Source organism: Dama dama, chromosome 28 (assembly GCF_033118175.1).
Source record: "Dama dama isolate Ldn47 chromosome 28, ASM3311817v1, whole genome shotgun sequence".
Taxonomy (NCBI): Eukaryota; Metazoa; Chordata; class Mammalia; order Artiodactyla; family Cervidae; genus Dama; species Dama dama.
Genome location: NC_083708.1, coordinates 9554498 through 9570462, shown reverse-complemented (window position 1 = coordinate 9570462; position 15965 = coordinate 9554498). Strand labels below are relative to the sequence as shown.

Genomic DNA, 15965 nt, shown 5'->3' with positions numbered 1-15965 from the left:
AAATATTCCAAGCACAAAGGGCCCATGAGTAGCCTTGTAAGATCTGACTCTATATAATCAGAGGATGGATGAGAGGAGAGCCAGAGTGACAAGAGAAGATTAGTCAGGGGCTGATTAAAAATGATGTGACAGCTTGTTGGGATCCAGGGCTATGGAGAGGAATGGACAGAGTCGAACCGTAATTTGGAAGGGAAACTGACATTTGCTGAAGATTTCAGAACACTGTTACATAATGGTGATACCTTTTTCTTCTTGATTTTCACGGGAATGTCTTAGATATTATATTATTATTGGCGTAAGTCTGCTATTCCTCATGAAATGTAAGACATTTACAGCTGTCTATATGAGTGAGCTTAGTCCGTACTCTTCTTTTGGGTTCCATCTTCATCAAGCATATTTTCCTCTCAAGTTCTCATGCTTTCTTTGGATCCTGGTGCATTAAAGTTTCTTCTTCCATAATCCACACCTCTCAGCTACTGCTGTGCCCCCTTCACAGACAGACAGTTCTCAAGAGGGTTTTCTGCACGTTCTCTTCACTTTTCCACCTGTGACTTACTCTTCAACAAACTGCACTTGAAGTCAGTCCTTATTTTTCCCCCAAAGTCAGCAGTGCCCTATAGGGACGATTTCACGTGCTCATCTAGGGAAGCAGTGAGTTAGAGCTCTGGTGTTTCCCCTACTTTCTGCCCCTGTTTTCTCATCTATGGAATGGGGATAATGCCAGCAGAGAGCTGTTGGGAGGATTAAATGAGGCAATAATTCCTATGAAGCTCACAGAAGAAAAATGCAGTAAATGTTCAGTAAATATTAGCTGTAGATACAGTACAGCCCCCTATGTGTGAATGAGTTCCATTCTGAGGGCACGGTCATAAGTCCAATATATTTGTAAGTCCAACAGAGTTATTCTAGATACCCAACTAACACAATTGGCTATAGAGTACTGTCCTGTAATTGATTTATAAGACTCTTCACACAAATAATATATAAAAGACAAAAGACACAAAAAATAAAGCATCTTTAATCTTGCAGTACAGTGCCTTGAAAAGTACGGTAGTACAGCGCAGTGGCTGGCACTGAGTGAACAGGTAAGAAGAGATACTGACTGGACGGTGGAGACAATATGAGGAGGGTAGAGCTGAGGGACTCTCAGCAATAGGAGACGGAGGGTAAGCTGCAATTTCCCTCACATCTGACACTGATGGGATGCATGTTCACATCTTTGAAAGTGTACAACTTGAAGGTTTGTATGTAGGGAACTTACTGTATTGTGATCAAATATGACTGCTAAGCAACACTTTGAACATCTACATAGTTTTTTCTATGTTGTAACATATTTTACTGATTTTCCTTGTACTTCCCCAGATGCATCTTACCTATGCTTTTCTCCCTCCACTCAACTTCTGGATGTTTAAGCTTCTTGGCTCACAAGCATAGGATTTCTACTTCCAACTCCTCTCCTTATGCAATCCCATTTCTATAGCCTATCACCCCCCATTTTCAACTGGAGAACTGGAGTTCTGAATACCAGGCTCAGATTTAATTAGATGCATCACACACCTCAAACTCATGGTATAAACCACCACCCAAATTTGTTCATTTTCCAACATACAAAAGCCAGAATGTGACAATAATCTCTTACCACCACCACCGTCTCTCTCATTCCCATATCACCAAAATCAGCTGGAGCTCTCTCCAAGTTATACTTGAAATCAGTCTACTTTTCTCCACCTCCAGAAAAATTACAAGCTGCAATTATCTCTTCCTTGGCTACTGCAGAAACTCCTAAGTATTCACCTACATGTATTCTTTGCATCCTGCCTTTTCCATGAATCTATAGCAAGACATGAAACATGAAGGGAATTAAAGCAATTGGCATGAAGACGACACTGTCACAAATAGCCCATTGCTTTTAGTGGAAAAATTAATAGAATTAATAAAATTATCAACTAGAATCAATAAGAGAATTGGGTAAAGTGACTAGAGAGTAAATAAAGATACAAAAATCAAGAGCTTTCCCCTAGGTCAGCAATACTCAGTCCTATGACTGTGTATTACCCTCTTCTCACCTCATACCCCTTCTTGAAAATTCTGTGAGTTCTCTGTAAGTTAGCTTCACGACTTCCCAGACTCAAGCGATGGAACCAGAGGTGCATCACCTAGAGTCTCCATACTCAGAATGTGGGCATGAGACCCAGTGATGGCAGTGCATGGTTGGCATGGGCTAATGCAGGAGTGCAAGTCGGGAAACAAGGCTGCCACTCTCCCATCTAATACTACGTGTACCAACGAGCAGGCAGAACCAGGCTGTAAGACAGAACAGTTTCACACAAAAGGAGAGAACGCGCAGCCAGAGAAGAAAGTGGAGGAAGCAGAAGTGTCCTGGTTCTTAATGGCTCTTTAGTTCCTGACTCCAACCAAATCCTCTGAGGCTCAGCACACTCTGTTCTATCCCAAAGCAATGTGTATACTTAAAATAAAGCCAATAAAATTACCAATAGTTATACTTTGGAACTAGGAGAACAAAATTAAATTCATAAAGAAGACAAAAATAAAAGCAAACAATTTTTCAACATCTTACTCTATACCAGGAACTGATTAGGATACTTTGGTGATAACATCATTTAAGTTTGACACCTATAAAATAAGTATCATTATCGTTCTCCATTCAAGGATGAGGAAATCAAAGAGTGGTAACCACCCAAATTTAAATATGTAAGAAGTAGTGCTATAAATGGGTGAAAATATACAAGAAAACATTTTAAAAGAAGAGTAATGAAACTGTTTGCAGTGTGAGTGTTAGTCACAGAGTCATGTCTGACTCTCTATGACCCCATGGACTCTAGCCCACCAGGATCCTCTGTCCATGGGGATTCTCCAGGCAAGAATACTGGAGTGGGTTGCTATGCCCTATCTCCTGGGGATCTTCCTGACTCAGGGATCAAACTCATGTCTCCTGCATTGCAGGCAGATTATTTACCATTTGGGTTACACGGGAAGCTCCTTTGCTTGCAGTGTTAAAATGCATCATAAAAGCTAAAATAATGTGGCAGAAATATAGCAGTTAACAGATACCCCTAACATGATCTTAGGTATGTAAGAATTAGTATATGGAAAAGAAAGCATTATGAACAAATGTGTAAGGAAATTATTATCAGACAGGCTTTGAAGGAAAATTTGTTTCATCTTCATCTCAGTAAAGTCACCAAAATACATTTTAGGTGGAAGAAAGAGTTACAATGTGTAAAAGGAAAACTAGAAGGAAATGTGAGTGAGTATTTAATAGATTTCTTGAAAGCATAGGATATCAAAACATAGAAGGAATTAAAGAATTAGAAAAGAAACACCATCAACCAAGAAATTTAGAATTTCTGTATATCAATTAACAGTAAATACTAAAGACAAACCTTAAGATGAAAACAATATTCACAATATATATGATGTAGAACTGTTGTATGTGTAAATGCTTAATCTGATGTCATTAAAGAAGTAAAAATTTAAAGGGAAATAATGTTTGTTGACTAAAAATTGAAAAATGTAATACTTAACACTAGTTTCTAAACAGATTGAATAAAACGCTGGTGAAAGTAATTTAAGTACATGTACCAAGAATCTTAAAATTTTGCATATTCATCAACCCAATAATTCCCATTCCAGAAATCCAATTTAAAGAAAGAACAAGAGATATACTTAAAGATGCCTGTTCAAAGTATGCTGACACTGCATTACATGTACTAGCAGAAACAATCTAAAAAATACAAACAGGAAGGATATATTTCCAACAAGGGATTGGTCAAATAAAATATTATATATCCAAACAGTGAAATATTAAGCAGTTATTAAAAATAATGTTTTAAAAGACTAATAATCATGAAATAGAAAGCCCCTGATGGTTACTCTTCTTTTTTTCATATCTTGTTTTTTGATATTTTACTTTTTCTATAATCGCTATTAAAATATACAACAACATATTTGACATAATCTAGAGTTATTCACTGGCCCTGTAAAGAATGAAGAAAATGATACACGATCAGTGGGGACTAATGTTAAGCCTCCAGCTTGGCTGTGGGATTATCATTACACTTCCCCACTGCCTGCTACCATGGCTAATTGAAAATTGGCATGGTTGCTCTCATACCAATTGGCATTGGCCACAGATAAATTGCTGTGTATTTTGAAATCATAGTTATTATTCTGCTCCATCTGTTCTGCTCATTTTTCAAGTCAGCTGTCAAATTAAACAAGTAAGCCCTTCCTCAAAGTTGCAGAAATGTTACATGTTACCAAGGTAAATGAAACCATTGTCCAACATCCAACATGTTCATTAGATTCTACAAGGGGAACCAAGAAAGAATTCACAGGAAATGACATGACATGTTGACAGTTGCTTTAAAGTGATAATAGGCAAGTACTATACTTATTAATAACAGTATTTTACATTCTTGCACTAGTTTAAATACTAGGCATAATTGCCAAGAAAGCTCTAATGGTGAAATGTTACAAATACATTTCAACTCTGATCTGCTTTTTCCAGTTGTTCTGGTTTCAGTATTTAGCTAAAACTGATAAGCACACAATACTATATTAAAAAAAAAGTACTAAGTCATTTTTAGAGAGAATGAAAATTATTAAAGAGATGGGAATACCAGACCACCTGACCTGCCTTCTGAGAAATCTGTATGCTGGTCAAGAAGCAACAGTTAGAACTGGACATGGAACAACAGACTGGTTCCAAATTGGGAAAGGAGTACATCAAGGCTGTATACTGTCACCCTGCTTATTTAACTTATATGCAGAGCACATCATGCGAAATGCTGGACTGGATGAAGCACAAGCTGGAATCAAGATTGCTGGGAGAAATATCAATAACCTCAGATACGCGGATGACATACCCTTATGGCAGAAAGTGAAGGACTGAAGAGCCTCTTGATGAACATGAAAGAGGAGAGTGAAAAAGTTGGCTTAAAGCTCAACATTCAGAAAACTAAGATCATGGCATCTTGTCCCATCACTTCATGGCAAATAGATGGCAAAACAATGGAAATCATGACAGACTTTATTTTCTTGGGCTCCAAAATCACTGCAGATGGTGACTGCATTGAAAGATGCTTGCCCCTTGAAAGAAAAGTGATGACCAACCTGGACAGCATGTTAAAAAGCAGAGACATTACTTTGCCAACAAAGGTCTGTCTAGTCAAGGCTATGGTTTTTCCAGTGGTCATGTATGGATGTGAGAGCTGGACTATAAAGAAAGCTGAGCACCGAAGAATTGATGCTTTTGAACTGTGGTGTTGGAGAAGACTCTTGAGAGTCCCTTAGACTGCAAGGAGATCCAACCAGTCCATCTTCAAGGAAATCAATCCTGAATATTCATTGGAAGGACTGATGCTGAAGTTGAAACTTCAATACTCTGGTCACCTGATGGGTGGAACTGACTCATTAGAAAAGACCCTGATGCTGGGAAAGATTGAAGGTGGGAGGAAAAGGGGATGACAGAGGATGAAATGGGTGGATGGCATCACTGACTCAATAGACATGAGTTTGAGCAAGCTCCAGGAGTTGGTGATGGACAGGGAAGCCTGGCATGCTGCAGTCCATGGTGCCGCAAAGAGTCAGTGACTCTTTCAGTTCAGTGAGTGACTGAACTGAACTGATCTGAACTAAGTTATTCCTTGACTTAGTTATTTGATACATTGTAACTCTCTATTTCCATTCTAATTATGAATTCATTTTCTATAATATTTTCCTATTATACATAAAGCATCTCTAGCATTTCAAATATGGAAATATCTTTTGACATAGTCTACAAGTCCTATTGTCTAAACATAACGTAAGAATTGTACTGCAAGTCAGGGGAGAAAGAGAAGGATAATGAAGTCAGTAAATATCTATTCACCCATTTTGCTCTGAGGTAGTTCAACTGTTATCCTCAGACAAGGAATCTCTATTTCATTTGTGTTCAATTTACTACAAAAATGGCCCCATTTTTCATCCCTCTATGTATCCATACCCTCTGCAATACGATTTTGCAGCCATCAAGGGGTGGCATCTGTTTGTGCACCCCTTGGATCAGGGGTGGATTTGGGACTTGCTTTGGCCAACACAATGTGGCATGCTGGCTCTGAGTTAGGGGCCTCAAGAGGCCTTATATGCTTCTGCCTGCCCTCTTTGGTCCATCTTTACCTTGAGACCAAGACCAGGATAATTTCTGAAGGATGGGAGACCATCTGGAGTTGCGTGTTGTCCATCAAAGCCCAACCTACACCAGACATCCTCAGCCAACCTGCCAGCCAAACAGAGCTCACGAGCAAACCTCAACAAGACCAGCTGGGAACAAACTCACTGAGCTAAGTCCAGTCTAAACTACTAAACCAAAGGAGCATGGGCTAAACAAATGAATGTCATGTAAAGCCACTAAAGTTTGCAGTGATTACACACATATATTAGGTAGCTAATATATCCTCTTGTCTTTTGTTTACTTATTTAGAATAGGAAATAGTACTAGGCAAATAAAAAATTAGACCATAATTATACCAAATCTATTTTTTTCAGATATCAATATTGACATTTTCCCCACATTTTGGCTATTGGGGATATAAATATTTCCTGAACACCTTTTATTTACTTATTTTATTCCCACAATAATCTTGTAAGATAGGAACTATATTTTCTAGAAAAGGAGACTAAGGTAAAGACAGCAAGGAACATGTCCAGATTCACACAGCTGGCACGGCAGAGCTGGGCTAGAACATGGGACACAGGAATGTGAGTCCATTTATCCCACCACAGCTCACCTTCAGTTCCCCAATGAACTGTTCAGTGTAGGTTCTGTCTGGAGCAGTTCTATAGAAACTAGGAATGTTTGTTCCCTGTCAAATGACCTAGATGCTACCCTGGAAGGTTCTGGAGACTAATTTACGCATATTTTATAGGCTTATTCATTTGGGCCTTTTCTCATTCTCCAACAATTTTTAAATGGGAAAAATATTACAGCTATGCCTTCAAATTCTCAAGTTCTATGTGCAATTACAGTAACAACAACTGGATGGAAAATTGACTAATATAAAGTGAAAATATCTTCCAGTATAAAAGATCTTGATTTAGTTGAAAACATAATTGTTGTTTCTAGTAGCAAATGATTACTCTTGATTGACTTACTGACTACAACCAGATGATATTCAATGCCAGAAGTCAATATTTTAGTTATTTATAGGGAGTCATGTATGGATGTGAGAGTTGGACTATAAAGAAAGCTGAGTGCCGAAGAATTGATGCTTTTGAACTGTGGTGTTGGAGAAGACTCTTGAGAGTACCTTGGACTGCAAAGAGATCCAACTAGTCCATCCTAAAGGAAATGAGTCCTGAATATTCATTGGAAGGGCTGATGCTGAAGCTGAAACTCCAATACTTTGGCCACCTGATGCGAAGAACTACTCATTGGAAAGACCCTGATGCTGGGAAAGATTGAAGGCAGGAGAAGGGGACAACAGAGGATGAGATGGTTGGATGGCATCACTGACTCAATGGTCATGAGTTTGAGTAAACTCTGGGAGTTGGTGTTGGACAGGGAGGCCTGGTGTGCTGCAGTCCATGGGGCCGCAGAGAGTTGGACATGACTGAGAAACTGAACTGAACTGATTGGCAGGCAAAATCAATTATTTGTGGTACTAATATAAAAATAGTCAACTTCTAACTTTTGTTATCAGTTAAATATAAAATTTAAATCAACCTATGAGAAATAAATCAATAAAATACTACTAAAGAAATGCCCATCATTCTCATTGTTGTTCAATCAGTCATGTCTGACACTTTGCGACCCCATGCACTGCAGCATGCTAGGCTTCCCTGTCCTTCAGTGTCTCCTGACATTTGCTCAAACTCATGTCCATTGAATCAATGATGCCATCCAACCATCTCATCCTCTGTCTCCCCCTTCGCCTCCTTCCCTCAATCATTCTCATTCAGTTCAGTTCAGTCACTTAGTCGTGTTTGAGTCTTTGCGACCCCATGGACTGCAGCATGCCAGGCTTCCCTGTCCATCACCAACTCCCGGGGCTTGCTCAAACTCATGTCCATTGCGTCCGTGATGCCATCCAGCCATCTCATCCTGTGTTGTCCCGTTCTCTTCCTGCCTTCAATCTTTCCCAGCATCAGGGTCTTTTCAAATGAGTCAGTTCTTCACATCAGGTGGCCAAAGTATTGGAGTTTCAACTTCAGCATCAGTCCTTCCAATGAATATTCAGGACTGATTTTCTTTAGGATTGACTGGTTGGATCATTCTCATTAGCCTAGCATTTATGTATCAAGACAATATATGATGTGTCCTGGATATACTTTGATATTAAAAATAAAAAGCAACAGAATAACAGGAAATGTATTCAGTTCTGTTGCTCTTCAATATTCTCTTGAGTGGAAAGCAAGAGTTCATGAGTTATGAAATAGATAGGAAGGATATTTTATAGTAGGCATTTTCCATTTCTCCTATCACACCTTTAGAAGCACCCATCAAAGGCAAAAAGCTGCACATCATACATAAAATCAACACTATGTCTAAATGCATATTTTATTCCAGGCTGGCCTACGAAAATTTGAGATATGTTATCCAAAAATTAAGAAATACAAATGATTAGATGCAGAAAATTCTGGATTAATAAAGCATACTTAACTGTACACTGCAATAGTTATTTTAATAATTTATTTATTTGAATATCACATTTTCTACAAAAGAATATTATAGATTATATTACTTATATGATAGTAATATAATACAGCAATATGTGTTAAATAAATTCAATAAAAACAGGCAACAGTGAGACTTTTTCCAGTGAATTTCTGTCAGATAAAATATTTGCAACAGCTATAAAACCAGAGTAATAAATATTTAAATGTGATTTTCTAGTTTAAACAAATATATTTTAAGGTACTTTAGGACTTAGACAATATTCTTGTAAGAAGAAAATACAAATCACAAGTAAGTCACTGGAAATTTACAGCAACCTGTTTTCCAAAGTTTTAATAGATGAATTAAAGCAGAAATCATATACTTTTGTTAGTTTTGCAGTTATCGTTATTAGTTTAACTCAGAGTAAAAGCAGAGATCATTGATCAAGATGCTGCCTGTAATTTTTAAAATGAGTTAGAACCTGCTGAATTACAAACACTCTGGGCTTCAGAATATGTCAACTGTTGCACACTGTCATATCTCCTGGAGCTGTGGACAAAAGTAATTTGGGGGTTCTTTTCCTTTTCACTAAACTTATAAGATCTTGAAGAGATGAAATAACTTTAATATCAAATGGAAAAGTTTCACACTTGCGGAAGCATCTGAGATCCTTGTAAGGATCTGCTGCTATGTGTGCCCATGTTGGGCTTCCCAGGTGGTGCTAGTGGCAAAGAACCCACCTGCCAATGCAGGAGACACAAGAGATGTGGGTTTGATTCCTGGGTCAGGAAGATTTTCTGGAGGAGAGCATGGCTAACCACTTCAGTACTCTTGCCTAGAGAATCCCATGGACCAAGGAGCCCAGAAGGCTATAGTCCATAGGGTTGCAAAGAGTTGGACACAACTGAAGTGACTTAGCACACACACATGTGCCCATGTTTTCTTTTTTTTTTTCATTTATTTTTATTATTTGGAGGCTAATTACTTCACAACATTGCAGTGGTGTCACTGTTGAATAAACCAAAATGGGCAATATTTTAGCTAGAAAATATCAGGAACACTGTGGCATGAGTAAGAGTTGCTACTGAAGGCTTTTCATGATTAAATGATATTTAACAATAAAGTACAGCAGAATCAAGTTTAATGCTGAAGAAATTAGTTTTTAAACTTTAGTTAAGGCTTGATTGACAACATAAAAATGATAATTTTAAAAGCAGACTAAATTACATGATCTGAAACAATGGTTTACAAATATTGAATTCTGTTTTAAAGCAGATGTTTACCTTTGCTTTTCTATTTACTCTTTCCTTTCATAAATGCAGCCAAGTAATATTCCTATTTTCACAAAGATCTAAAGTAAAGACTGGGATCAAGGTTTAGGAATAAATATCACCTCACTGAACCTCTTCCAAATGGTCTTTTTCTAAAGTGATATTCAGAATCTAATTCTTGCCTTTATTTCTGGTCATATAACAAGAAATGATTTGGCTACATCAAAAGAGTTGGCTGACTCTTAACTACCTCACACCAGTTAGAAAGGTCATCATTAAAAAAATCTACAAACAATAAATGCTAGGGAGGGTGTGGAGAAAAGTGAACCCTCCTGCACTGTTGGTGGAAATATAAATTGGTGCAGCCACTAGGGACAACAGAATAGAGGTTCCTTGAAAAATTAAAACTAGAACCACCATATGACCTAGCAATCTTGCTCCTGGGCATGTATCCAGACAAGACTATTGATATAATTCAAAAAAGACATATGCACCCCCATGTTCGCCACAGCACTATTTACAATAGCCAAGAAGCCTGGAAGTAACCTGAATTCCCATCAGCAGAGGAATGCATAAAGAAGATGTGGTATATATATACAGTGGAATATTACTCAGCCATTAAAAGAATGAAGTAATGACATTCACAGCAGCATGGATGGACTGAGAGATTATCACACGAACTGAAGCAAATCTAAGAGAGAACTAAGTAAAAGGAAGAGAAAGACTGTGCAATCTAAAATATGACAGAAATGAAGCTATCTACAAACAGAAATGGAGCCACAGACAGAGGACAGACTTGCTGCTACCAAGGGGCAGGGCTGGGGGTGACGGGTTAACAACTGGGATGAGCAGAGGCAAGCTTCTACATGTAGGATGGATAGACAGTGAGATCCACCATGTAGCACAGGGAGCTATAGTCAGCATCCTGTGGAATTTTCCATAACGGAAAAGCATATGAAACAGAATATATATATATATTTCTGAGTCCCTTTGCTGTACAGCAGAAATTAACACAAATTGTGAATCAACCACACTTTAACAACATGGATTTAAAAAATAAGAGCAAACTTTTCTCTTTATTGCTAGCTGTAGCCACATCACATCTATCGTAATACTGAAGGAACCTAAGGAAGATCTCTCAAAGAAGGAATGGTTATGACCACTCTAACAGAAACAGAGAAATTCCAACGTAGACCTCAGCTGGGGGGTCAGTTCCTCAGCCAGAATATAGACCTCTCCCTTCCTGTCTTCTGGGCCATGCCGTCAGATCTGGGGATCCCTGGATGAAGCTCTAGCTGGGAGCAGAGCAGTGAGTCAAGGTGGCTCCTCAGATAAACCAAAACATGGCGAATCTGAAGAGGGCTGTCTTCTGGGAGAGTCCTACCAGTACCGTAAACGAATCTTTGAGAGGAAGAATGATTCTCTCAAGTAATTTTCACTTCAGGACTGACTTCTCTGGTCCATGTCCAGCTAATGAATTATTCTGCTTCTGTCCTGTTATAAAGTGCAATAGACTCAGGAACATGCTTTCAAACGAGGTCCTCTGTACTTGTTCAGGTTTCATCGTTTGTGTGTGTGTGTCTGAACTGAGTGCAGCATCTTCAATACGTTGAGGAACCATGTGACAGGTTTGGATTAAGACACCCTGAAAGCTCCTTTTCTCGCCATAAAAAAAAGCAGCAGATTTCTCTACTTGGTTTATTTTATTAGTTTATAGAAATATCACCTGAAAACCATCATGTGGCATTTTCTTTTAGTTGATAAACTTTTCCTTTTTTGGTCAGAAGCCATGTGGCTGTGGAAGATATGATATCTCTAACAATAACTTCCTGAATTATTTCACTTTGCAACTAATGAATTATGTCATTTATAACAGTCTAATTTTAAACATAGTAAACGCCATATTAAAGTAACTAAGGAATAACGGTGAGTCTTACTTTCCCTGTATACTCGATTTTCCACAAAGAACTGAAATTTAAATGAGATTGTCTTTGTTCAGAAAACAAATTGTGACATGAGCAGTCCAAAAATTTCATTCTGGCTTCATACCGAAATGAGTGCCTCACATAATTCTCCTGTTTAATCCAGAAACAAAAAGTTGCTAATCTAGAAATGAAGGCTTGATATCAGTCATTTATCTTATGGAAAAATATGTGTGGTCATGTATCATAATTAAATAGCATTAACACTGAAAAAGCTAAAAGGTCCCACAAATGGTAAATGATAATCAAAGCAGAACATATTTTCTAACATAAAGATTGTTATGTGAATCTTACATTTGACTATTAACCACTTGAATTGTACTTATCATTCAAGATATTGTCTTTTCTCTTTGATGCTTGCTTGCTTTCTGATATCTCAACCATACTCTCCATAAGTATTTTCACTCTTGGTGAAATGGACTATTTGAAGGCAACAGTTAACTGATATAAGGAATTAGAAGGAAAATCTTTGAAGCCAAATGTATTGAATGTTTTTCTGTAACTCATAACCTGTGAGAAACTATTTATTACTGAGCAATACCAACTCTGTATGTAGAATATCAAAATAGCCACTAAGATTTTAGTGAGACGGTGACTTTAAATTACAGAAAATATATCTGTTTTTCTTGCTCATTCTCTCTTATTCCTACAGGTAAAGTCCCATTAATAAAATAGGAATGTATGCAAATAAAGCATTCATTTAATGCCACGGTCTTGCAATGACTGTTATTCTAAAGCAAGAATATTTAAGAGACTCCTAAGAAGGAAGATTCTTTTAAAAAATAACCATCACTCAGTGGAGTCCTCCTCAGTTATAGGTTTATTGTATAGCTGTCCTGCCTCCCTCTCACTGTTCTGTGAGGAAATGTAATTACCAAATAGCTTATAACATGCATAATTTATCTTATAATTATAATAGATGCTCATTCTCTCTATAAATACCTAATGAAGAAGCAAGTTACTGACCACTGCCCAGAAAACTCAACACAGACTATCCAGTCTAATTTGAGATGATATTTTTCCCCTTCCAGCCTCCATTCTTGCTGTCCAATTACATGGCATTTTATGAAACAAAGGAATGGTGCTGTTTTTGTTCTATTTGAAAATAAAGCTAGACATATGAAATGCAGAAGAAGGCAAATGACTGTGTGAAGGGAAATTCTGGATGACTAAGACACTTCTATCCTAGACAGTAACTCAGTGGTAAAGAAGCCACCTGCCCATGCAGGACATGCAGGTTCAATCCCTGGGTCAGGAAGATGCCCTGGAGTAGGAAACGACAACCTGCTCCAGTGTTCTTACCTGGAAAATTCCATGGACAGAGGAGCCTGGCGGGCTGCAGTTCACAGTTACAAAAGAGTCAGACACGACTTGGCAACTAAACAACAATAAGACACTTCTATCTCCCACGCTTTCAGTTCAAAAGCCAATTCAGTTCAATTCAGCCAATTGCTTTGAACTGAAATTCAAATGATTTCAGTTTGAATTGATTCAGAATGATTGCTTGAACAGAGGGGTTAACAACTTGCCTCAGCTCCAATCTGCAGCCCTTTCCACATGAGTTTTCTTTACCTCTGAGGCTGGGAACTGGCATGAGGGGATTTCAGGAGTTCCCTACATCCGATCTGTGATACCGCACAGTCTTGGTTTTCCAAAACACTGCCTCTACCTTTTAAATATTCCCTTTATTCAACTCTTTCATACTGTCCTATTTTGAATGTGCCACCCATTTTCTGTTGGATCCTATTACAATTTCTTCAGTTCTACCTATGTATTTCCTCAGGTAAAATTCCACCGATAAAGTAGAATGACATATAAATAAAGCATTTATTTAGGCTTGGACACGTCATGTGTGCCTCAGTGCTGTTATAGCACAAAAACATAGTAAATATTTGAATTGTTTTTGTATCAGTGGAATGATCTCACTAGACATGTGCAGAAATAACTGCCACCTAAGCAAGTTTAGAAAGATGTCTGACAGTCATTGATTTGGCAAGTCTACTCTAAGTGAGACAAATATTTTACCGAATTTCTATAAAATCATTGAACTGATTTTATGGATGGCACAAAAACAAATTAGATATTCTAGTTCAGAATGTTTTCAAGAACACAGCTTGTTCTCACAGATAAGTATGAAAAGTGATCTTTACCTTCTCACCAGCTTCTCCTTTGCTGCCTTCAAAACCTTGCTCTCCCTGTAGAAGAGGAATACGACGTGTATAATAATAGGCACCCTACTTTTAATACATGTAGTTATTACAATAAAAATAAGTTTCTAATATTGAAAAATCAATAACTGTATATATTAAAATGCTTCTAAAATATAAGCTCAAAACCAATATTAACGTTACATGAAATTTTAATTACTCACTGAAGGAATAATTTTTCAGGGTACAAGGTCTAGTTTCACTACTTCCAATGCAATTTGATACCCATAAGCCTGAACTTCTCCATCCATAAGACCTTTCTCATAGGCTTTTTGACAATTGAATGCATCAAATAGTGTGCCTGGAAAAGACTGTCAGTCACTATTGCTATTACTATTCTCACTGTTTATTCCACTAGACCCAGCAGGAACGTCCTTCACAAGCTGACTTCCATGAAGGCCGTTCCAGGGAGAGGTGTGTGATGAACGAGGCGAGAGTTCTGGCTCCAGCTCTGAGGCCAGCGCCAGGCTCCTTCCTGCCCAGATGGCCTGCCTCTCCAGCACAGAACAGGGTGGGCTCTCACTCACCATATTGACTCTGAGAGGTAGAAGCCCCCTGTTCTTCAACTAAAACCTCTCTGATCTGACAAGCTTTTTTCCCCACTTAACTCTGTACAGATATTTAGAGCACTGATGCTTCATTCATACAATCAATAACTAGTCACTGAATCCCAAACATATGTCAGGCACTCATGACAATATAGGTAGCAAGTAAGTGTTGGGGAAGGGTCATACACACCCCTCCACCTAGAAGCAGCACTCAGTAAACATTTCCTGAGTGCACCAAGACAAGGGGATGAAGGGTTTTTATCTCCAGGTTTTTTCTGCAATTCTTCAAAGTGGCACAATATAATTTACATTCATACATTAGAAAAGAAATGCAGCTTTTCCCTATGTGTATATATAGTCTATTTTATTATATATAAAATCATATGTATGTGTGTATATGGACACATATACACATGATTAAATAATTACTTCTGCTTCATCTGGTGTCCCAGACGGTAAAAAATCTGCCTGCAATGCAGGAGACCCAGGTTCAATTCCTGGGTAGGGAAGGTCCCTTGGAGAAGGAATGGCTACCTACTCCAGTATTCCTGCCTGGAGAATTCCATGGACAAAGGAGTCTGGTGTGCCACAGTCCATGGGATCGCAAAGTGTCAGACACAACTTAGCCATTAACACTTTCACTTCCTACTTCATCTAGCCTCAAAAAAAGGTACCAGGAAATAAAGTAAGTTAAATTTGGGTACATTTGCCACTGAATGTGTGGTCTATCTTTTTTATACCATTTTTCCCAAAATATAGACTTTAACTTGATCTGTTGATTCAAGCTGACACGAAGCTGCTAAATGGCCCAGTACCTCAGCCACAATGCCAGCATGAGGCAGCCACCACGAACAACTGCTGGAAAGTCCAAAACTGTTTCCCAGCAGATAAATCTACACATCCCTTGGCTGGCAACTCGACTCACAGATGCAGCGCGTGCTGTATTACTGGGTTTTGTCTAGAACTGCTGGGAAGAAATGCAGAGGCTTGCCATTTCTTCTCTGCCAAATCAATCTTGGTATTTTCATCAAGCAAGTAAAGGAAGATTTTTTCGAAAGCTATAACTATAGACAACTGCCTATCTTTTTATGGTAATTTTTAGCTACAGAGCAAAACCTAGATGCTATAGTAACTTCTGACTTCGGTTGCTAAAGTCTGTGAAACATCTCCAGAGCGTAGAAATGACATGACTGGTGGGCACCTAATATTGCATCAATAATGCTCTCCCCTGTGGTGGGTTATCTGGGTGATATCATGACAGATGGCCCCACCCAAAGTGGCCCCTCATCTCTTCAGAA

At 38.3% G+C, this 15965-nt stretch overlaps 1 protein-coding gene across 1 annotated transcript in view; it reads right to left on the bottom strand.

Annotated features, from left to right (window-relative positions):
* Positions 1-15965, bottom strand: part of COL19A1 (collagen type XIX alpha 1 chain) — a 413337-nt gene that overhangs the window by 291547 nt on the left and 105825 nt on the right. Inside the window, exon 12 of the mRNA XM_061131525.1 lies at positions 14063-14107. Coding sequence (XP_060987508.1) covers positions 14063-14107 — 45 coding nt within the window. The remainder of the gene's footprint in view (positions 1-14062; positions 14108-15965) is intronic.